Source organism: Accipiter gentilis, chromosome 30 (assembly GCF_929443795.1).
Source record: "Accipiter gentilis chromosome 30, bAccGen1.1, whole genome shotgun sequence".
Classification (NCBI taxonomy): Eukaryota; Metazoa; Chordata; class Aves; order Accipitriformes; family Accipitridae; genus Astur; species Astur gentilis.
Window position 1 is genome coordinate 18,321,713 of NC_064909.1, and position 25,610 is coordinate 18,347,322.

Consider the following 25,610-nt stretch of genomic DNA (forward strand, 5'->3'; position numbering starts at 1 on the left):
CTAATTTAGAAGAACAGCAAAGTCCTTACTTTCCCTCTAAACGCTGATCAACATCGCATCCACGAGCCACGTACGGTACAGAACATTTATCTGCAATTCATGCATTTCTTCGACAGGAACAGTTTCATCTGCAGAGTGAATGCGATATAGGAAGCCACACTCAAAGATGGGAAAAGATTTGCAAAAAGCGAGGAAGCCGACTAACCTGACCAATAGGTTCTTTTGTTGGGGTCTTTCCTCTTCTAGCGGTGCTCGTGGCCAAAGTGGTGGTTGTTTCCATGACTGACGTGGACATCTCGGACTGCATCGCTGTGGCTGTGGACTCAGTTGTCATAGAGGAAGGCACTTCACCAACAAGTCTCACATTTCCTTCTATCACGATGTTGGCATCGTTTTCTGCTGCCATATTCAGAACTTTCAAGCCATTGTAGTAAAGACCAGAGAGCTGGCCTTGGAAAGGGTGGCCACGTTCCTTGCCTCCAATTTTTATGGTTGCTTGGCTATTGAAGATTGTGAGCTGACGCCCTGTGAAGATAATATTATATACATGCAAAAATGTTGACTGCGAACACTATACTCTACACGAGTGATAACAGATTGTCATGGGGTGAATAATGAGAGCAATAAACTATAAGAAAAGGATTTGACTCATAATTCATTGCTTTTTAATGAGGTGTCTATGAAATGCATAAATTTTGAGAGCATTTGCATTTTTCTTAATTTACAATGTTTGGGGATTATATTTTTTTTTTTTTTTTTTTTTTGCTAAAAGGCCAATCAAATATGTTTGCAAATGTGTTTAGTACTACAAAATGATACCCCTCTCCCTTTTACCTGAAAGCAGTGTTAAGCTTTTTGGTGTGTGTCAAGAATGCCAGGTTTCTAATTCCTTAAGATTACTTTTTCTTCCAGTCTGCCAACATTTCAAAGTTTTTCCCACGCAATACAGCATAGGGCCTATAGCTTTAAGTACGTACATGTGAGTTTACGTATGTATAGACATATACAGATATGTATATACACACAGAGAGAGTTTATATATATGCCAACAAGTCACTAGGTCAAGCGAATTTTAAAGAATATGTTATGCAGTAATCTGTCATATCTCTGTGAGTGGATAAAATATCTTGTAAGTGGATCAAATATTTACATTTTTAATTAAATGTTTCCTTTTTGTATTTAAATGTTTATTTTCCTTCAACATACACACTGAAAAGAAACACATGGTTCATACTGAGTATCTCAGAGGCAGATTCAAAAATAGATGTCTGATTGGCTTTCAGCAAGGCTATCAATTAAAATAAAAGATTTTAGATGTAAAAGCGGCTTCAGAAATGATACACATACCGATGGAGAAATCATGGCACATTTCCATTAAACAGAGAAATCCTCAGCAACAGTACCACTCTCAGTAAATAGAATAGTCACTTTAGCAGATTGGTTTCTGCTCACAAAAAGCATGCACACAACTTTAAGTTCTGTTTTAATTAGTGTTTGTTCCAAAATCCCCTTAGAAGGTTGCAAACGTTAAAGGGACTTCATTTTGATTGGCAATTCATATTGCCCACTATTTAAGATACCTACAGTTTAAACAAATTTTTTTTCAGGACCATAAATGAAGATATCATGACTACATATATTTTTAGTTAATAATTTAGATGCTGGAACATGTAATATAATCTATGAATGATTTATAATTTTTGGTTAATGTTTGCTATGAGTACCTTCATAGATTGAGTTAGTGGATTATATTTAACAGTCCCTTTAACCTTAAGTTAACAGGGTAAGATTATTAAACAGCTGGTACTTCTAGAAATGTATAGAAATTATTATACAAGGTATGCAAATATTACTCTATATTTTACTTTTTTAAATTTGTTTTTAATTTAGTTTTACTGAAATTTATTTTTTATGTTTATTAGTGTTACAATGAAGTACTATTTGGTTATGTTCAAATTATTTTTTTATTTGAAGTTTTAATCAATGTTTTTTACCTTTGTCGAGTAGCCATTCATCAACTACTCGACCAAGTCGATATGGAATTCGCTGTCTAGCAATCGCCAGGCGCTCGTTATCATTGTTTCCTTTAAAGTTTAAAGAGACATTTCATTGGTTAAAATCTGTAAGGTCAAAGGTTAAAAGTTAATACTTAAAGCTTGAGCTATACAGTTGCCACATGATTTTTTGAAATTTGGAATTTTAAAAAGTGCTACCTAGAACATTTCATGGTTCAGACTTTTCATTCATTCATTTATTTTATTTTAGCAAACAAAATTATTCCTATGTTAATTGAAAATTAGAAATCTGCATTTGAGCTAGGTTATTAAACTTAAGTTATAGACAGACCCAAAAAACAAATTTAAACATCATCGAATGGCTTTACAAAAAATGATCATTGACCTCAGGGTTTTGTCTTTTTTGATGTTTCTTATTAACTAGTTAAACATGTTCAGGTGAAACAGGTTTAAGTTTTCAAAAGACATCCAACCTCTCACTCCAGGTTAGTCATTTAAAGAACACCACCACAACTCTTAATCACCAGCTAAGGCACACTTACTTCTGCTGTCTAGTAATAGACCTGCTGTAACTTATTTCCTAATCAGAAAAAATACATTCTTCTTCACTTCATTTAAATAAATTCCAGAGATTCAAACATATGGTATAGAACAGACCAGGGTATTCACCGTTTCTACATTCTCACAGGACTCGTTGACAATGTCTTGAAGGAACACCAAGGCTTTGACAAAAGTGACTTGCTGAAAGGTAGCCTGGTTCTGAAATGTGGAAGCGCTTTAAAATTTAGCAAGAGGCCATCTGTAGTGGGGTTTCATAAATTAAGAACTAACCAGAACTTGGCAATGCAAAACACAAACTTGTCATATTTGCAAACCCTATCTAGTCTCAGTCTGTGCAGAGATCTTTGACTTCTTTAAATAAAACAATGGGATCAAATAAGGCCGGTACAGTCAGAAAAATATCAGACAATGAGGAATAATTAGCAAATCACTTCAAATATTTATTTCTAATTGTAGGTTTTTGTGTTTGAATGATATAAGTGTGATCCCTCAGAAAACCACGTCTTCTACTTAAAACTTTTCTTAGGAGAACGGAAAGCCTAAATGCTTCCTTCGACGTACAGGGTTTTTGTGGCAGTAGTATATTAGACCAACAATACCTTTGTCTTCTATTCTATTGGTTCATATTAGTAAAGAACCTGAGAGATAAGAAGAGCCAGATGAGTAAAAAGCAGTCATTCCTAATTCAGGTCCGAATCCAAAGTCAATCTTACTAGCTCGAACACGCATACTGTCTTTGACTTCAGAACCCACCAACGAACCAAGTCCTGTATCTGCAGTGGAAATGTAAGTATAGGACGCAGTAGCCCATGTAGTGCTCAGAAAGACATTTTCCTCAGTTAGAAGGATCCCACTGCCAATTATCAAACCAAAGTTTTATCCAAATTCAGAAAATCAATATTCTAGTTTGTCAAACAATTATCTCCACTATCAGCTTCACAAGCCATAACAGGCTTGCAGGGAAGAATCAGTGCCATAGCCCCTAGAAATAGCAAGAGCAACAGCTTCAGTGCCAACACCCATGGTGGTTTTAGGCAGATACTTATTCTGCAGTGACATGAACTGCTACTTTCCGTGTTTCATGTCTCCCTCATTTGGGTTAGCACGGACATGGTTCACTATGCCCAAAGCTGATCTGTTTTCTTTTGAGAGAATGTCCTTTTCCTATTCACTTTCCAATATAAAAATCATAAAATGGTTTGGGCTGAAAGGGACATTTGAAGATAATCCAGTCCACCCCCCTGCCATGGGCAAGGACAACTTGCACGAGATCAGGTTGCTCAAAGCCCATTCAATCTGGCCTTGAACACTTCCAGTGATGGGGCATCCACAACTTCTCTGGACAACCACAGAAGTTGGTTCCACAACTTCTCTGGGCAAATATGCTATGGGAACTTCTCTATGCATGTCAATATTAAAAAGTGCATGAGTATATGTATAAAAATATATACCCTTTTTTTTCATATGTACATTTTGCTCTATTCTCAACTTTCAGTAATATCCTCTGTAAAACAATATTTTACTTAAACTTTCCCTTTTCTGCCTTTCCAAGAAATGGAAAATTTAGAATAAAGGCTTTGGAACAGAACTCTTGTGATGTTGTGAGAATACAGAATGTCTTAATTTTTTTATTTATTTATTTTATTTTTCTATTATGATCCTTAAAATTACTGATCTTCATCCTGGGCTCCTCCACTTACAACAAACGTCCTGTGACTAAATGAAAATTTGAGAAGTACAGGAAAAACATGAGAAACGTCATGTGATCAACATGAGAACAAAGGTAAGTAGTGTGATCCTCCATGTTTCTGTTCTGGGTTTGTATCTTCAATTAAAACAAAATTTTATATATATATATATATGTATATACAGACACACCAGTGAATTGTTAATTTCTATTCCCTGACAGCCAGTTACTTTTAACATTTATGTTTAGCTTTTCAATAAGATGTTTCTACAGTTTTTATTGAGGCATTATCAGTTGATTCACTGAATAAGTGACAGAACATCCTATTTCCAAAAGGTTTCCTTAACTTAAAACAAATGAATCATGAGGTTTTGTTGCTGTTGCGTATGGGTTTGTTTTCTATGTTTAATAAAAAAAAAAGGGGCAGCGGGTGGGATTCTTCTATGTTATTTATAAGAAAAGACTAAATTGTTCAGAAGAGGTTTGTGGGCATAAGGAATCTATTAACGCAATGAAAATAAGTCTCATTCACTCATCAGATTCACCCACTGTTACTCAGTGGTTGCCTTTCTTGAACGAACGCTTCCTAGACCTCAGAACCACCATATAGTCACGTCAAAATGAAACAGCGTTCACAACTGCATATGTTGGGAAGGCACTAAACTTCACGTTGTTTATTCAACCAGTGGGTGTAAATCAGGTGCGTATGGTAGAAGGACCCTCTGCAGTCACCCGTTTGGATCCCTAACGCTATGGCATCTCTCTACTGTAATTCCATTCCTAACACAGGATTTATCTTTGACAAAGTTTATTGCTGTCTCCACTCTCACTACTTCGCAGCTGCTCCAGGACAACTCTATGGTGATGGTGGAAACTCCTCTGCGAATTAACAGCATAAATTTGGTCTTGGCCAGCTTATACATTTCTTTGAATTATTTCATTAAAAAGTCGATGCAGTATGTACGTTTTTTGAGAATATTGCACCCTATTATAATGTGATTCTATCAATAAATTACGTTTTATACTAACTGCAGCAGTCTTGCACCACTGGGAGCAAAATACAATTTAAAAGCAAGGAAATAACCATTTGATTTGTAAAGGTCACACAAAAAAATAATTGCTGATTACATTAGCCCATCGCTCATCAGAGGAAAAGTGCATTGTCAAATGCATCTCAATTTGACACTATTACATTAGCTTAAATTCTTCTAGTATGTAATATAAACGGAAGGACTAGGGGGAAATGGTGTGGAGCTTATCCAGATTTAGCTTCAAGGAGAACACATAGTTTTAGTAATGATGAAACTAGTAGACGCATAGGTAGCTTAACTACATTTAAACAAACAAATTATATGTAGCATTGAAAAGAATGGAAACGACATTAAAAGCAACAAATATTGTATTATTACATTGTGAAAACCACACATCTTTTGAATAACTGCTTCTTCCCAAACAGCTGGTGTGGGTCATGTACTCAGCTGCAACGAATCTGGATAGCCCCACTGAATTCAGTAAAACTGTGTGCATTTACTTCATCTGGTAATCTCATCCCCCGTGGGGAAAACATAAATATCACATTTTGTTTTTCTCAGGAGTGTTCAGTGCACATTTTTCACGCTTCCTTTATTTATGCTTGTTTTTACCAATATGGTGAACCACAAGGAACTTCTTCAGTAAAAACACTTCCAAGAAGGTTAATAAATATTTTCATACTCTAAATAAACCTGTGGTTTTGAGATTTTATTTCTGTTACCCATCTGAAAGATTAAGTGCTCTGGCAGGCATGCTTTTCAACTGTAATTCATAAAAAAGAACTGATATGCCTAAACTTTAATTGTAGAGAGCTATGTGACTATCCAGCATGACTCTTCCTTGTTATATGGCTGAGATTTCTTTGATTAAAAAAGCTGGGTAGCAATGATTCACTCAGGAAGTGCACCGTGACATTGTCTGACTTGATTGAATTCTAGATGGCTTCATTCTCCTGCCAAATAGATAATATTTTGTCACAACACAGTGTTAATTCTGTACGGGCAGAAAGGCTTCAAGGGAATAACTATAATTCCAAAGAATCAAGGTAAGCAGAGAGGAGCAGCAAAGGTCAAATCTTTGAGTCAGAGCTAAATCTTGTGGCAAGATTGAGAAGAAGGAGTCCAAAAAAACTTTAATCATACCTTTATATCTATAGGTCAGCTGGGACAAACCAACTATGTGAACTTCACTAATATGTATTTTATACCTCCTGATTTATTATATTGTCAGAGCTGGAGTGTAATTCTATTTTGTTCTCTGAAATAAAGGTGTCAGTTATTGATGTGAAATAGCAGCATCCTTGAAAGAGAATAAGTAAGAAGGTTGAAAATCGAGAGTCTGTGAAGAACAACCTAGACTGAGAATATTTTCTTTCAAACCAACCCTTTAACAGAATACAAATTCACCTTGTTAGTCTCAGTGATCTGCTAGGGAAATAAATAACAAAGAGATGAAACTAAGGTCTATCTCCATTAATAACTAACCCCTCTCTCCCTAGTTTTGCTCCTCATGATCTTGACACTGCTGTTTCTGAATCATGACTCCCCTGACGTCTGCAAGAGGAAGGCAGAGACCCACATCGTTCCTCCAGAGGCAGTTAGGGATGAAACCTGACTGAAGAGTCAACTGCACGGCATGAGAAGAAGCCACAGCAGCTCTGTGGTACAGGGGCAAAGAGTTCGTGTAGCATCTCATGTGGCCAGGCTAGGAAACGAAAGCACAGTCTTGGTTATGGCCCACAAAGAAGCTCTTTCGAATCATCTATTACTATTACTGTACACATGCACTTGTGCATACAAATACATATTAAAGTTGGAATAAACTGGAGATGGAAGGACTGTGGTCTAAAATTTAGACAACAGATGATTTTGCACATGCAGATTGCCTCTTCCCAGCAAAAGAGGGAGTGATATTTTAAGTGCTATCAAATGCAAGCACAAACGTCTCCATAACTTGCACGTAATTTTGTCATGCTGGTGTTCACGCTGGCTCCATGTCTTGGCCTTACGTGGATGCTTTCAGTGTTGATGTTAACAACACAATAGATCCAGATCGTAATGTGTTTCAAATAGCCAATGCACATTCTTTAAAGCTATATTAAGATTCAAATTTAAATAGCCTTTAACTGTCATCAAAGGAACTCAGTGGCTATGTCTACATGGCTCTGTTTCACTAAAGACCCCTTACAGAGAGGTCACTCAGGCTGGGGCTCCGCACACACATCTACGCTGCAGACCCAGAGTATGTTCCCAGACTTTCCATGCACGATGACTAGGGTGTGCTAGGGCATAACCTTACTTCACCTGCCCCTGTAGACCTCTAGCAAGTCTTGCTCCTAACAAACTTAGCTCCTAAATACTCCGCAGCACGTGTCTTCATCTGATCCTGCCTGTCACCTTCACAAATAGCCCTACTATTACCCACAAACATCTTGCCCTCAGCAGCCGTCAGCAAGTTTGCCTTTATGCCTGCAATCACAAGATCACCTCTTCCATCACAACGCCCTGGGTCCAGGATATACAGGCACGAGACGGGGTTGCGCAGGGCAGAGGATAAGAGGTCCAGGTCCGTCCCAGGAGAGCCTTGTGTTTGTGGGGGACACCGGCGCTGCTCTGATCTATACTTTTGCTGAGTACTTACAGACTTGGCTATCTGGTGTTTGATCCAGGAATGAGTTCTAAAGGGATCAGATGAAGCTGTGTGTCTTTTTCGGTTTCAGCTCTACCTGTTACAACGTGTAGGATGACGAGTTGGGAGAGATGGAGGAGGATACAGTGGTCAGCCTCGAAGACTATTGTACAAGGAGTTACATATCCAGAAGGCTGATCTGGGCCTCCTCCCCTGCTCAAAGGGAAGGTGGACAAACAGTTCTAGGATGTATGTTTTTCCCATTGGACATCCTGAACAAACCTTACCGTCAGCTTGGTGAGAAGATAAAAGTGCCAAGAAACTCTGAAGTTAGAGACAGAACCTGTAGCAAGTAAGTAAGAGTGCAACTCTACAATGCCTTACCTTATTCCAGAAGACCTAACCTATAAAAAAAGAAACCATCATGAGGTACGACTTCTCCAAACTTGAAAGTGTCAAACCTGGCAAGTTCATATTGAATGACCATAATATAGCCTTTTTCGCCTTACAGGGACTCCCAGATTCCTTATAATGAATATTAAGTATCCCAAGAGAATACTCTGCTCACAGAATGACAGACAACAGTCTTCACAGCGGAGTGAAATCTCTCATCGGTGGCTTATAATACTGCTAAGCAAAACAAAGCAAAACTTAATTGCCTTAAAGAAGAATCCAAATACCAGACTTACTGAAAGATGTATGTGTAAGTTGATTCCTTTTCCACAGATAGTACAGACCGTACCAAAACATCTTATGTTCACCTGTAAGCTCCTTGTTTCATGCTTGCATATTAAACGAACTAAACCATATTTTTACAACTTTCTACAGGATAAAACTGAGAACTCTCATTAACCTCTCAGGGAGATCCGAACCTTCACTTCAAATCAACTACCTTCCGCCCTGTTTTGGTTTTGATTATTTTTCACTGGATTAGTTAGTAATTAAATGAAGAGTGTGTTCTTCCTGACTCCTACTGCCTCACTATAATGCAGTATCTGTCTTGGTTTGTACAGTGTTGGATTGCTTACTTTGAGAGATTGGTGTATTATATCAAAAGCAAGCAAGAGAAGATGAAAAGCAACAAGAAGGAGATAAGAAAACATAGGACTTGTCTGATAAATTAAAGGTCATATTTTGTTATCAGGAGTTTTAAAAAGATCCTTTGTACTGCCTGTGCAGCGTTTAAGGAGCTAATATTGTATGGCTGCTGCTAAAATAGGCAGGAAAATTGATAGAAATCATTAAAGAGGAAGATTAAAGTATTAAAAAAAATGAATTGTTATAAGTACAGTGCCATGCCCCACATCACTCCGAGAGTGATATTTTGCAGTTCTCCAAGGTAAAAGGACTCTGAACTGTTTCTCAATCATAATGTCACAGAATTTAAGGTTACTTTTCCTATAGAAATTTAACCAGAAGTTGACTGTAAGCAGTTTCTTATTCAATAGGTTTTCAACAGCTGGAAAATGAAGACTATTTCAACCCTATGGTATCTAAAATTAGCTAGGTCTGAGATAGCAACTACTGAATGCGTTCTTCTGACTTTTGCCCAGGTAGCAATCTGGATGATCTTCATTTCATGTTAGCAAAGAGCTGCTATATAGAATGTCTCTTGACAGAAATAATACTCACATTATATAAATGAACAATGGCAAGTGGAAAACACCGTGCTCAGCTCTTATTTTAAATTTCTATTGGCCTGTATCCCCATGAGTATCCAGTATTCAGGCAGAAGACATCAATAAGAAAGGATTTATTAACTATGTGCAAGCCTCCTAATTAAGTTTAATCACACTGCAAGTTCCGAGGACGGAATAGGACAAACCGTCAAAAGGTCATTGTTTATACCATTGCATTTTATTGTAGTCAGTGAAAAGCTTTGGGACGTTCTATATAATTTTTCCATATGTTATTTCTGGGCCATTTGCAACATGAAAATTTACCTGAAACAATTTAAAAAAATTTAAAAAAAAAAAATAATCTTCTGGGGTTAAATTCTGCTCTTGGTTATGTGATTTACAAAAGAGTAAAAGAGAGTTTGGCCTTCAGGTGTGATCACCAAAGCTACTGCATTTGAACTGCTCTAGCAGACTGTTTGGAGGCAATGCGGGGTGCACTGAGGATAATTTCATGCTCATTACATGGCCAGAGACATAAAAACCATAAGAAATCCAAGGCAATCAGCATCAACCCTCATAAACAGCACACAAACTAACTTGACCGCAACTGCAAATATGAAAAACGTTGATTTCATGTTCTTTCACAAAGCATGAAAATTTAACTACCGCTATGCCCCAAAGTCCTGGACAATACAGGTGCTTTGTCACACTCGTTACATCTGCCGAGGCCGCATCAGCTCGTTCTCCTAGGGATATGCGTGATTACACAGAAGCCAGTGGAAACAACAAAAGTGAGGTCATTATTTGGACAAGCCTTTGCCAAGCAGAAGAAACCAATTGCACCCATACAGATAGAAAATGGCATTTAAGAGAGAAAAATCTGTTCTGTGTCAGCAGTGCAGCAAAAAAAGTAGCCCTTGGCCAAAGCAAGCTCCAGACTTTCAGTTCCGTCTAAAAGTGGCATTTCAATTTGTGTATTTATGCCTTGCAGACATTTTACTATAAAAGAATAATCTATTTCAAATGGAAAGGTTTAAACTTGTACATACAGGGTTTTTTTAATGCTTTTGGCAAGACATAGAAACAGAAACTGTAAATAATAGAAACAGATGCTCACTGAGATAAAAGCAGAGGAGTGCTTTAGGACTGCAGAACTATAATGAGCAGTCCAACATGGAATAGCATAATGGCTGTGGGTAGACTCCCAGCAGTGATTTAGTTTTATCTGTTAAAAGGTGAAATAATCCGATTCCCTAATTATGCATTAAAAAAAAGCTTCACTAATATTTTCCATTTAAAACAATCTGTGATATGTAGCGCATCACTATAACTTTTTATGAAATACAGCTCATTTTTTTAAAATCTGCTAAGTGTTTCCAATTAGCTAAGTATTTTCCCCTTGTGATTCTATGTCCAAAACTCTTCTATAGTTTCCTTCTTTTATGGTTTGGGAAGTTCTCAAGGATAGGAAAGGGTGGTTACCACATTTATCACTTTCCCGAAATCTGCGCTTCATGACTTCTCGTATTCTCCGTGTAAAAATGGGAGAAAGGCTGAATAAAGCGCTCGTGAGGGGGGATAGGTGTGAGGAAGGCTGTCAGTGTTGTCACCAACCGCTCTTATGGAAAGTCCATTTTAGCGCACCCTATTCTGAAAAAGCCCTTAAAGACACACTGAACGACAACCACAGAAGCAACTGTTGAGTGCCTTGCTAAATCATGGCCTGAAATGGCCTTTAAAGCTAGAGATCTCTTCTTGGATGTCTTCAGATGACAGCTGGTGTCAAGGTAGCCTTCGGCAACTAGAAGAGAAAGCCACCGACTCCAATGGCAGAACTAACGTATGGATCTGACCTGCACCAGCTAAATTAAGATATCCCAATTCTTTAAGGTCTTGCCCAGAACACACTTTCATACGAGGAGCTGCTCCGTTTTAAAGTTAAGAAGGCCACGTTTTAGGTGGACAATGCAAAGCTGGCAGCTAACTTTTGTGTAGGTCTAAATTTATTGGCTTGATTTTCAGAGTTAATCTGAGTTGAAAGACCAGAATGAAAAAACAATCAATATTGAACTATTTAAGCGTATATGAATTTGCAAGGAAATACGTAACTGCTAGTCAACTGTCAATATGTTTAATTTTTCATTTTCTTTTACAAAAATCCATTCACTGATGCAATATCCAAAAAGTAGACTCAACTTCTACTTTGAAACACTTAGGAGATGTTAAATGGGGAAAAGAACAACTTTTCAAAGAAAACAGCTCTGCTAGCACAATTTACACATCCACTTTTTCTCAGGAAACCACTTGACCTTTTAAAAACCTACTGAAACCCACTATGTTGAAGAAATTAGAAAAAGATATTATCATCTTTCCAGCTTTATGAATTCTAGTAGCTTCTCTAACACAAAGCACTAATGCATTATTATTAAAATATAATGCAATATGCTATTAAAATTATTTTTATTTTTAAATGATGGTACTGGGAACGATGAAGCATTACATAAACATCTAATTCTAAGGAGATAACACGCTAACAGGTAAAACATGCAGATGGCTTACTAATAAAATATTAATGCATTCCAGTTTAATAAGCATATTGTCAAGATAAAATTCAGGATTCTTAAGAAGGACGGACTACATTCCATCAATCCATTGTCCACCATCACCCGTGAAAGTACTGCCATGGGATCAATAGCTTAGGTGGGAAAAGGAAACTGCCTACCGTTCTTGGTTTGCCACTGCTTCTAAAGTAGAACACCAGAACTTATAAACAAACTTTCACGGCTAAGGCTGAAGTAAATCCAATTACGATTAAAATATATCTAACTGCCAGGATGGATTGTTACCATCAGTAAAGCAGAAGGCTAAACCACGTTTCTGACAAAGATTGGAGTAACATCCCGTTTTGTTTTCCGCACAGAACACCCATGGTTCTCCCGTCCACAGAGCAATGGCAGATAAGGAAAGTGTACAAACAGCAGATTATTTTTGACAGACTCTTGCAACATGGCTCATCTCTCCAGCTCAGCTGGAAAAGCTGTATGCAGGCTTACTCCATAGAATGCTCTTTAACTAAAGTCAGCTACTGGAAAAAATATATGTAACAAACTGTGAGATATCAGATAGAATGGCTAAGCAAGCGGCTAACTAACAATCATCTTCCTTGCTACCAGGATTTATGGATATATAAATATACAAAGCTGAGAAAGAGAAAGATAAATGATACATTAGGATTGGGGTAATATTTTCAGTATTCTCTTTCTGCTCTACTGCAAGCACATTCTCACTTTAATGCAATAGGACTGACATGTTGAAGGCATTGTAGAGCTGCTGTTTGGCACAGTAATGTTTCTGGATATAGTAATTATACCTGGAAACATTCCTTTTTCTGGTCTGACTTGGTTAATTCCTGGGAAGGTATAGTTATAACTGCACTACTAAGACAATGTTACCATAGCTTTATCCTTACATTGATAATACACTCCCAATATAGACATAGGCATAACCTGATCTGCATATTGCAGGATACAACTATTGACCCCCTTAATCCTGTGTTCAGCCATAAAACTATTCTTTGGTTAATTCATAACTTGTAACAGGCTCAGGCAAGTCTTCCAAGAAAACATCTTCTAATGTGATGATACACAGTAGAGGAAAATCCCTCAGCAGTGAATTCCAAGGCTCACAGTTGAAATCATGTGCTCTATTTCTTGCATGAATTTGTTAGTTCTGGTTACGGCTTTCTAGGAACAGCTAAAGAGCACTGCAAGAATCTAGTGTTTTCTCCCCCTAAAAGCACTTCTGCTGAAATCAAGTCACTGCACAGTTTTCTTTCTGACACTCTAAATCAGTGGAGATAGCACCTCTTTTGGGCTCTTCTTACACATGCACCAAGTTCTTTTTTTCCATAGAACCACAGACCCCAGGTACAGACTTTGGTACCTGTTCCAGAGCTGGTTTCAAAGTGCTGTAAAGGATGGTAAAATCCTCTCCAATTCTTACATTTTAGCCTTTTGTGCCCACAAAGCGATTTCCATAAACTGCTTTGTCACAGCAACACATGATGTTTCCTACAGAGCAACCTGGAAGACGAGAGCCCCACAAGTGACTTCTCGGAATTATACATTTCCAGGACGTTGTTTACATTGCCATAACCTTCACTCCTTTCTCTTAGACCCATACCTTGGCATTTAGCACTGCTACAGCGCTTTCCGCAACTTTCTTTAAATCCTTGGCTTCCCAAGCAATCGTGTTCACACACCACATTTGCCCTGCCCTCACTATTATTTACCACTTTTCTTTGTCTTTATAACAGGCACGCATCATCAGCGATGACTTTATGCAGACTTCCAGGCCACTTATAAAAGTGTCAGTTATTTTCAAGCCCAGTACAGAACCCCACTGGACGTGTTTCCAGGCAATGAAAGCTCCTTGCTGATAACCATTTGTTGAATGCAATATTCAGTTTATTAGCTCAAGCTGACTAATGAAAAATTAACTATATTCACTGCTCATCACTTTTATGAAGAGTATCCATCTGCTTTGGGACTGACAATGAGATGTTTGGCTGTGATATGCAGGCTCCCCAGTCACTCCAACGCTGAACACTGCAGTGCTGCACCTCTGCGGATAGTAATTTGGCTCCAAAAGGATGATTTGTACACACAGGATGAGCACCAGAGAAATTAAAGGGAAGAGGAACCCTGAAACTGAGCCTGAAGCATGTATTTTAGTTCAGACAAAGCCACATATGAATTTGCATGAGAGAGAACTAAAGGACTGGGACCCTAAAGTGGAATGCTCAAGAAGCCTTTGGTTGAAAATTGCTGTGCTCTGAAATGAGAGCCTATTTTCAAGACTTAGCCCTATAACCAGCTACAGTTAAACTTTGAGTACCATTTGTTCTTTTGAAAAGGCCATACTTATTCTCTTCACCCAATTTTGAAACTGTAATTTTAAAATTTTAAACCAGTAGTCTATTAATGCCCATCAGTTCCGTAAAACAGAAAAATCAAAATTGCCTTTATATATACTTAACCCTGACAATATTGTGTTTCATTCAATTTTTTAATGTCCACTAAACTCGATGCTGCACCAGAAAGGCCATTTAACTCCTTAGAAATAGTCCACTGAGGAAAATAAACCATTCACGTCTCAATTAAACCAATTTGTAAAAGCATAATTTCACTGCCTTTAATTCAGCTAACTTCTGCTTGTAAGGGGTTGAAATCAGGATGTCGTTCACGTTTTGTGCTTCTGATACAGCGATGGATGTTCAATTTCTGCTTCAAATTTATTTGAAACAGTGTGTACTACAGAATCTGACTCTTGTGAAGCTCATAAGGGTTCTAGGTTATATAAATCATACAAACTTTTCAGTCTTTTTCTGACAGGTAGGATAGCCTGCAAAAAAAGACCCTCTGGTTTAGCTACACCTTCTAGCGTAAACGTAGCTCTTTGAACACTCCTGGAACACCCTGAACTCACTTTTAAATGTATGATACAATACAACAGTCCTGCAGAACTGGTTACAACCAAGTTGCCGTTAATCTCAAATCCAAAGTATTAAAGAAAAAGTTATTTTGAAAGTGCGGACACTGCCGTTTCAAGATGTTTTCCTTTTTTTAACCAACAGTGCTTAAGACCGCAGAAAGCTAAGCATGCCGCAGGGTGAAGAGACGGGTGTACATCTTCTCTCCTGTGTTCACATGGTACAAAGGGGAGAAAGAGAGTCTAAAGGATTTACATACTCATATGTTCAAGACAACAATGATTTGTGTCCTCCTGGATACCTGGTTAGAGTGGTTCAATCTCTTGAAAATATATCTAGGGCAGAGCAGGTTGCTGTTTTCCCCGCTCAGTATGAATGATAGTGACTGCTTCTGAATTAGTTAGTTTAATGGAAGTTCTTATCCTGAAGACATAAAGTACTATTCTTCTGTCACACCTCACAACACCAGTAAAATATATCTGAGGACACATGCACAAATATGCCCCAAATAAAAAAATATCTCATCTTCTGAAAGCACCTAAACCACAATAGCACTGCAGAGAAATTAATTTTGTTTTCCATATGATAGATTGTCTGGTTGGAAGGCTCAACACCGCATTGATTTGTTCTGTCCTGAGAAAGGCTCCCATTTCAGACTGACTTCAGGGTTGCCCCAGAAGCTAATGGAAACAAACTGCATCGCAGAAGGAACACACGGCAGAAGGACACTATCGCGTTCTTCTCTTGCATGCTCTGTCAGCCACCGGGAACATTAATACCAGTCTTAGAGCAATCCCGTGTGTATGCCCATCAAGAAAGGCATCTCAAGTGAGGGGCACGGTCACAACCGTACCGACTTAAGTGTTACACAAAGGTAATTTTACTGAAGTCAGTGGATATTGGTTTGGTTTAGGGAGTGACACATTACTTCAAGTCCTGCGTGACCTTGAACGAGACAGCTATGAACCTACTAGAGGGCAGGCGGAATGGAAAGACAAATAAAGGAATCTGGTCTTTCAAACTTTGCATTGACAACACGGTCCTGCCACTGGGAAAGAAAAGAGGAATGATAAATATCTTTTAAGACATTGATTCCATCGCAGGTATCAGCATTGTATTGTTAAGGAAGGTACCGAGTAGCTAAAATTCCTTGGTAAATAATTTGATTGAATCGTTTTCTTTTTAACCAACAACACAGTAATCCCCCATTTTGAACTTATCCTACTACACTGGATGAGTTGTGATACTGCAGGTTAGATGGAAATCATGTGTCATACCAAATAAAAGCGTGCAAAAGAATCCCTATATATTGGCAATGTTTCACCTTTTGCGATCAGACTTTTACTGGCATTGTTAATAGATAAGGGCCTTCCTGAAGCGGTGAATAGGACCAGATCGGCCGTGTCTCATTCTGAGATCTGTTTTCATTCCCACTTTCTTCCTCTGACTTGAATCCCCACAGCTTGTGGTGGTCTTCAGAAATTCCTTTTCCACATCACCTTGTGACTAATTAGGGTAAGCAGGTATGGGCACCATCCTTTGCCACAAGACACAAAAAGAGCAGATATCTGTTTCTTTCAGTATTTTAGAACACTTTTTCTGAATCACTGCTCATTTGACATTTTCTTTCTCCTTCTAAACTAGATGCATTGTGCCACCTTGCCGTATTTAACTGAAAGGTGTTATACCTTCTGCGATCAAGTAATGACAACCGTGCCACACATGTTATCAAGATCTGAATTTAATTACAGGATCTATCAAGTCTAAGAAGGGATGAGCCTTTGTATTTCACCAGGATATCCAAGATGAAAAATAAAGGAAAAAAGAAAATCTGTCTGCAGAGTTAGAGAAGCATTATTATATAGCATTATCTGACAGAAACCCCTGATAAGCTGTCAAATTAAAAAGCTGATTTAGGAAACTTTACTGAAACCACTTTTTGAAAAGACACTTACTGTAGTGTCTTGTTTGGGTATCACCTAGGCTCTTTATTTAAAGACAACAGCAGGATAGAACAATTTCATAATCTCTCAAAGGGCAGCAATGTTTTTTTTTTTAAAATAAATATTTCATTGACTTTGGATAAGCTGTTACAGAGGTTCACCCAAAGAGAATGGGAAAATAAATCACCACTTTTGTTAACATCAGTCTTTCAGATGAACAATAAAATTATACTGAAAGTGAGACCTAGATACATGCTGAAAAACACATTTAATCATAACCAAAGGGTAGTCAGAGCTGTATGAATCAGGAAAAGATGCAAGAAATCAGTTGTGCAATTACATGTTGGCAAGGGTAAGGTAACATGCTGGCCTAGTTACATCCATCACTTAACTACTGGTTTGTGGTTCAGTAAATAAGATTAATTTTTCATCTATTGTGATTCCTGCTAAAGTAGTTTCTTGCATCTTACTATACTCTAGAGAACTTGCTGAAGTGAGTTTCACAGATTTCCTTGTCTTATTTTTAATTCTCTATGCCATTATTTTACACACTGCTATAATGCCTTCTTTTATTCATATTATAACTGAACATAATTGTATGACTACAGGTAGATATCAGCTTCCTATAATACTCATGGGAGATTTTGTCCAGTTGAAACAAACAAAAAACAATGCTATTTTAGCTTTGCTTTGCATAAATAATGAAAACAACATAGACAAGTTAATTGTAGGAAACATTTTTTGATTGAGTGATCATGAGTTGATTCCAATTAATACAAGGACAACTAAAAATAAGTCTGTAAATCAGATTCTTGATTTCAAAAGAACAAAATTTGATAAAGTGTGGAAAACCAGATTGTGTAATTACTCTGAGGGTCTGGACTCAGCCAGGAAGGACACTTGGAAATTCTTTAAGGTAAAGTATACCCCCCCTACCCCCCAAACTATATATATATATAACTATATATATAGTTACATATTTGGACTTGTACCTGCAAAGTTAAAAATATACAGGGGGAGACCTACTAGGCTGAATAACTACACTATCATAGACTATATGAAAGTCTTGGAAAAAACCCAGACTTGCTCATCAAAGAAAGCAGTGACTTTCAGAATTAGAAACAGAAATAAATATACAAGTAAAGTTGCCAAAACCCAAGGTCAAAGGGCCTTTTAAAGAAAGTAAAATAAATTTAAAAGCCAGAGGTTCTTAAGTGCTATAAACAAGAAGAGATCATGGAAAGGAGAGTCACTTTGTAGCAAGGTTGATGACGATCCAAGGCACCAGATTGAATTGTCTAACAAGAATGTGCCTATGAAAATGTAGATCTCCACAGCTGAGAAGAAAACAACATACATATTCTTAATGAACTTGTGGGGTCAGATGGCATGGAAGATGATCTCTACCCCAGAACTTAAAAATAACAAGCCAGGATTTTTTTAAATACAGCTATACAACGGGGCATGCTACTTCTTGTATTAAAGAACAGGAAATGTAATAGCTTTACACGAGAAGGGGGAAAAAAAAGCCATCCAGTCAAACTATTTAGTCCGACCGCAGCCATACATGGAGCTTTAGAACAAATTCGAAAGGAAAGAATTAAAGACATGGAAGTGATTGGAAAATGAGATAAAATGCAAAACTTTACCAAATCGTGTTAGACTAATCTAATAGCTGTATTTGATAAGTTAACTGATTTTCTAGATGAAGAAAATTAAGTATATCTAATTTATCTGGATTTCAGTAAAGCATTTGACATGACGCCATGCAGCAAATCATCGATTAACTGTGGAAAACATAGAGGAGTATAAAAATTGTATGGTAAAGAGCAGGAAAAAAAAAAAAAAAAGACAAGGGATAGCATTGAACAAGGAATTTTTCCTCTATGTCCTCTCTCCTCTCTCCAAGGTAGAGACCACAGCCTGATATCCTGCCAGTGTGTCGACTATACCATCTTCTGGCCCTCATTGTTCCCCACTATATGACCTATATTTGAAAATTAAAAATCCTCAACAGAGAGTAGGTCAGTCAGACTATTTGGAGAGCTGATGCCATCTAGTTGAATGGCTGGAAGATCTACGTCTGCGTAAGTCAAGCAAGTAGAATAAACTAAATGTTGAGTTCTACATTAAGTGAACAAGATGAACACCATGGTGAATTCTGAAACTGCGTTAGACTATGCCATGGGAGCTACCACCGAAACCACTGTAGGTGTGTAAGGAAAATCACTGGTTTTCCCACAGAACTACCAGGGTGGAATGTCTAAGAAAGTACCCGAGATGAGTTCCAGGACCAATCTTCTTTGGTATTTTCTTCACTGATCTCAGTAGAAAATGTTGACCACACAATGAAATCCACAGGTGACATAAAACTAGAGATATTGGTAATTCTGAAGAGGCTACAGATACCAGTCAAGAGGAATTGAGCCCTTCCGAGTTAACAGAAGTGACACTAAAGCTTATACTACAAAGTGCAGGTCACACACTTGAGATATAAGACAAATCACACAATGTTTTGCAATAAACTGGGATATTACAGGAGAGAATTCATGAGGAAAGACATTCAATGGGTATACTAGTCAGCTGCAGAATGATATTGAGCCATCCAGTTCTGAGGTATGAAAAGGGAAAATAAGATCTTAGAATGCATCAGTGGAGATGACTTTCAGCGTTAATGTCTTCATATGTCTTTACATGAGGTCCTAGTGTTTTCACTGCTGTTCATTTCCAGCCACATGTGCTTTTGAAAAATGAATTCAAAACAAAAAAGCATCAAAAGAAAGGCTACTATGATAAGCAGAGAAATGAGAAAACTATTCTGTGAAAAGACATACAAGAACAAAGTGGGATGAACTGGAAAGTCTTCGGAGTAGAAACTGAATGAAAATTTCTAAGCACAGAAGTTTTCTCCTAAGTCACCCTCTAAGAGCAGCAACTTATGTGAAGAAGTAGACTTGACCCAGTACATTTTTCTTTCTCATTTCTTAAGCTCTTCTATCACTAACTTAACTTGTAAATACATATGGGGAAAAGAATTAGGAATGGGAAAACAAACAAACAAACAAACCACAAATCCTTTAGTGGGGAAGCAGGCCACTGAGTTAAATAGAGTTCCACTAATATTTTCTTTAGCATTCTAAGCATTCTCAGAACTTACTTGTTTTTTAACTGCTAATGAAAATAATCTATGAGCTGTCCACAGCATTAAACCTTTGTCTTGAGCCAGTGCAATTAATTCAAAATATTTTCTTTAAAAATTCAAATTATTTCACCTGTCTGCAGTATCTTTCATATATCAACTTTTCTTTTACTGTTATGATGCCTATACAACAAAGCAAGTTGATTTTTTAACTTTGGGACAAGAACAAAAAATGCTTTGATCGATTAAAACATTTTTTAAGCTAATGAAGGTTTTACAAAATCTCTCAGTCTAGAAAAAAAAAACAAATAAATTGCATAAACCACTAAATTTTTAATTTTAAAATTTTAGACATGTAAAAATTGGGGGGTTTTAAACGCTTGTAGTTTAAAATATCTTCTGTGGTTTTTTTTAAATATTGTTCATTTTTCATTTTTTTCACTTTGTTTTTTCATTGCCTGTCAAAGGCAGCATATTTTTTTTTAATTCTTCATTCACTAATCTTTGTATTCTCTAGTAATCTTGAAATCTTCTCTAGTACAGCCACTATGTATAGTTTTTAACTTTTTTAAAAAAATCAATGTTAATGAATATATAACTTCAGCTTTAAACGATCATACCACCATTGAAAATCAATGGATTTAAAGTGTTGATTTTCATTAGGTGGGAATCTGTGCCTCTGTTCTCCCTAGGCCAGAGTCTGATTTATGAAAGGACCCTGCCTTTACCACCAGCGTTGTGTAATTTCTTCCCTTATATTTTCACATATGGAACTTTGTCAAAGACTTTCTGCAAATCCCCCCCCCCCCCAAAAAAAAAAAGGTATTTTAACTCATTCATATTTATGCCCCATTATCTCCTATCAAACCACAGTAGGTTCAACTATAATAGTTACCAGCAGATATTCCCAGATGGAGACCTCAGCATGAACAGAACCCCAGGGAGACGTGACTCCAACGGACACATGAAGGGCTGTAAAGAACATCAATGAATTTTGCTTTCCGAATCTGGGAGGATGAGACATTACTTGATAACCAAGGAACTACTGACTTAGCTGTTATTTTTCCCTTTCTCCTCTTGCTAATTCCATGGACTAAATATTTTAGACCCACAACTATAGCCTGATTTTATACATATGGCATAAATTTACACATAAAGTGTTCACTTGCGCTGTATAATTAATCTTCTACGTATTCCCAGATGGAGAGTTCCTGAGAAGTCCCCCTGTTCTTTCCAAACCCTGTTATCTCCAAGGGGAGCGAAGCATTATGAGATGTCCTTGTTTCATTGGCACTGCTAGTTTCTCGCAGCAGGAAAACGACGTACAAAACAGGACACATCGGGCAGTATCTGTTTCACAGAACCTTAATTGCTGTGAATGAAACTTAAGCCTTTTCCATTGCATTTCCCTCCTGGGCAGAAAGGTAGTCGTTATTTTGTCTTTGGGAGCGTTGCCCCCACCAGGAGAGACTGCTCCAAGTCTGCAGGCTTTGCAGCTCATCAGAAGAGGGCTTTCTTCATATCCTCTACGTCCACCATCGGGATTGACTTATCAAGGTGACAGATCTGACTGTAGGAGGGTCAAAACTCTGTCCATAGCAAAGGAAAGCACACGAGAGACAACCAACATGTATTCTTTTATCCAAAGAAGGAAGGAAGTGAGGAAAAAAAAGGTAAAGACGAGGTGTCGCTGGACAAATAAACAACTAAACATGCAGGAGTCAGAAGGCTTACATTATTTCAACGTGGAAAACACCCTGAAAGTCCCAACAGCAGCGTCCAGGGAAGTTTGAAAAATTACCGTATGGCAAATACAAGGCAAGGCAAATACTGAGTGACCATTTACTTGTTAGGTTCCTTCCTCACCTTGACCATTACAATTTTGCATGGATGTGGTGATAACAGGCAGTCTGTCCATTTCATTAGAATATTCAAAGATATGCTTGTGAAAGAGTTCGAGATCTCTCCTGGCCGCCACACTTATGCCTGAGAAACAGAACTTTGATTCTCTTCAGAAGCGGCTGGAGGGGCTTGAAATTTGGAAGGTGTTTCTAAGCCAATGGTATGCATGTTAGACACCTACATGGACTGCTGGAGAAATACTAATCCATTCTGGAGAAACAAATGTACTGACACAAATGTCTTCTGTTAATTTTATGGTCAATCTGAACACCACAAACTAAGACAATCGGATAGCACTTAGCCTAAATAGGATACGTGGTAATAGCTGACTCTTAGCATTTATCTTAAAGTCAGGTGTATCCCATGAAAGGACGGCAGACGCTTTGTCTATTGTCCAGAATACAGGGACCAAGAGAAGCTTTTTAGCGAGATGCCCCATTCCCCTAGCCCTTGGATGTTCTGCAATAACAACCTTTAGCCCACAGGTCCAGAGAAAGCCCCTAAGACAACATGTGTGCTCTCAGATGCTTAACCTTATGTGATAAAGCAAAAAAAACCCCAAACCCAGAACAGAATTCTTCTGTATTATACCAAACTCCTAAGAGCTTCAGCTGCCAATTGCCATATGGCCGAGGTATTTAGCGCCAACCATAACGTTAGCCTGCAGTTTGATTTTCCGCTAACATACATGGATTCTCACACAGGTTCTTCTTTGGTGGGTGTATGCTCAGTCGTAAGCTGTACTCCCCCAGTCAGAGATACATCCGTTCCAGTAGTCTGGCAGTGTTTTGGACAATCTCTTTTGTGTGAACGACGTGTGTGAGAAGCTCACGCTGTCAGATCTAGGTCTGTCAGACACATCCCTGACAAGGTCTGCGGAGCCGTGGGGTACCTGAGGACAGCTGTAACTAAATTAGGCTTTTCTAAGGCTGACCAGAGATCCAGGGATGACTGGGAAGGCTTGATTTTTAGATGTTTGCCTGCATCAGACTGTATCTTCCAGACTGCTGCAGGGTCCCGGGAACTGCTGAGTATTCCCAGCAGTCTGAACAGCTTTAAGACCATAGACCAGTTGGCCAATAGCTAACAGATCATCTTATATCCGGAAAATTCTGCATCAGTCTGATTTATGATGGAAGTCCTGAAGAGTACATTCCTGCTGGTAAAATGATTGGTTGCACCGTTTTTTTTAAAAAGAATCGGCATTGGGCAAACTCCCTTTGACTGCATAAAGTGTAGAGTTATTCAAAGAAAAGCAATTCTGAAAATCCTTCACAGTAAATGGTGATTATTGTGGCTTTAGAAAGTCACCTAGCTTATTCTGATATACTTTCCCAGACTGGTAAAATGGACAGCCTTCACTACTTACTAAGGAAGGAAAATTAGAAAATTGAGAAAATTGATTTTCTTGTTAAATAGGTATGGTTATGAGCACTGCTGTGAGAAAGATTCCGCCCCCCCCCCCCCCCCCCCGTTTGATTTATTTGAAACAGATTTTCTTTCAGGTAAGGAAGAAAAGGTTGTTTCAAATCAAATGAAATGCATTGTTCTCAGATTACCTAAATCCCCTATAAACACTGGGCAATCTTGACATGAAAAGTCAGAACATTTTATTTAGAAAATACTGAAATTAATATTTTGCCATTACTAAAACCAATTTCCTATTATGTTGTTTTTCCTTTGGCCTTAATTGTTAGATCAGTTTGACCCAAATTAACAAGTCCTTCCGTTTCCTACCATAAATGCATTCTTAGCAAATCTATATTTCAGTGTCTAATTATTACCTAACTGAAGGTACAAGAACAGCCTGTTCACAGACGTATCTGGAGTTGCTACTGTGGTGCAGTCCCATCGCCACAATAGCAGACAGCCGGTCGGGGAAGGGAATTAAAACTAAGTTGCGAAGCAGACAAGATAAGCTGTAAGGAGTAGAGAGGATCTGCATGGAAAATGGGCTTAGTTTATTGATTAGGAACTCTTGACTGCACAGTCAGCCTAATTTCTCATTCCTGTTTAATATGATCAGAAATTAGGCTGCATCCAGATAAGTTAACGGGAAATCACTACCTCAATCACCAAGGTGAAATATTAAAGTTCTTTGGAAAGATGCAGAGGGATGATAATCATTAGGTAAAGAGACAGAACATTGAATTTAGTTAAGAAAGATGGAATATACAAATCCAGTACAGATCTGGGCATCTTAGCTATCCAAACCCCACAATATGCCATTCTCAATCATAGGGCTACCTATCAGCCACTGACACAACGAGAAAGTGACTTTGATGGGAGTCTGGAAGAACATACGTAGGTAAATCTAAACCTCTGTTTCTGAAAATCATCCAGCCATTTCAGAACACTGAAGTTCTTCACATTTGCCTAGGACTAAAGCACATTTTTTCCCCACTATACTCCAAACCAGCCAACCACCTTTACAAGGGTAATCATCCTCTACCACTGGCCACCCCCACCTTTTTCCTTTTACAGCTCTCTCACTTCATGGATACTCAGATACAAACTGAAGGGGCTTTTGCCCAGACAAGATTCCTGAGAAAACGTAACACTCAAGTCTAGTGGGATGGAGAACGGTGTACAAGAGAAACATGCTAGATCCTCATCAGCTTCCAAGGTCATTTCTGCAGTTTATGCAGCTCTAGGATAAAACACATGAAGCAACCGTGGAAGCCCTATGGAGCATTGCCATACAATAATTTTTGCAAGGTGTCTACCTCTGACTGCTCATAAAGCAATATTAGAGAATCACGCGTGCTACACCAGCTAGAAAGCGCTTTGTGAGAGCACTGAACTCTGGGCAGCTCCCGAGAGCCAGGACTGAGTTCAGACTCCCTACAAATCCCACACAGACTTGTGACAATCAGGGCCACAGCTCTTTTTCAAAAGATGCTTGCTTCGAGCATCAAGAGGGGTGCCCACAGCATCCTCCCAGCAAGTGATGCAACGCCGACTGTTGTTGGGCCTCGGGTGCCATTCTCTGCAGCAGTTCGAGGGGGCTGCAGGAAGGCTACGCAGGCAACGAAACTGGAAAATCCCAAGCCTCTGATCAGAAACTCCTCTCAGAAAATCTTCACCCAATATTTTAAGACGCCGATCACAAACAAGCAATGTCTTCTAGTCAGACACTCCGACCAGAAGTGTAATTCGGAGTATAATCTTTCCTCAGAAAGAGCAGAGGATTGATCAGTTGGTACGCTTTAGGAAACCAACTGGTTTTTTTTTAATATTATTTTATTTTTGAAAAAAGGAAATCCAGTGTATTTAAGAATACCAACTTACTAATTAAGCTGCTAATCTTGTTTCTATTCTTAACTTTTAAAACCCCAGAAACAGGAGAGAGAAGTCTGTGCTTAGGTACGGTGGTGCAGGCACATTAAGAAATTATGCAGAAAGAAATCATTCAAAAAATAGTCACAAAGCAAAAAAAGAATATTCTTTCTGTCACTGAAATGAAAGCTAACGAGCCCTCCCTCATGCAAACAAGACTGAATTCAGTCCATATTGTACAACTGCAACATGTCCTCCATCCAAAATGTGAGCAGAGAGCAAGTTAGCTGGTTAACCAATACTGCCAGGTATGA

The 25,610-nt window shown here is 38.2% G+C and overlaps 1 protein-coding gene across 27 annotated transcripts in view; it reads right to left on the minus strand.

Annotated features, from left to right (window-relative positions):
- The window catches only part of NRXN1 (neurexin 1), a 720,174-nt gene that overhangs the window by 95,837 nt on the left and 598,727 nt on the right, over positions 1–25,610 (minus strand). For 14 of the 27 annotated variants that reach the window (XM_049833881.1, XM_049833861.1, XM_049833855.1 and 11 more), the window contains 2 exons: positions 1,995–2,084; positions 206–525 (listed from right to left, as the gene is read on the minus strand). In XM_049833881.1, the coding sequence (XP_049689838.1) occupies positions 206–525; positions 1,995–2,084 (410 nt within the window). The remainder of the gene's footprint in view (positions 1–205; positions 526–1,994; positions 2,085–25,610) is intronic. The other 13 variants (XM_049833873.1, XM_049833872.1, XM_049833882.1 and 10 more) reach the window with 1 other exon arrangement.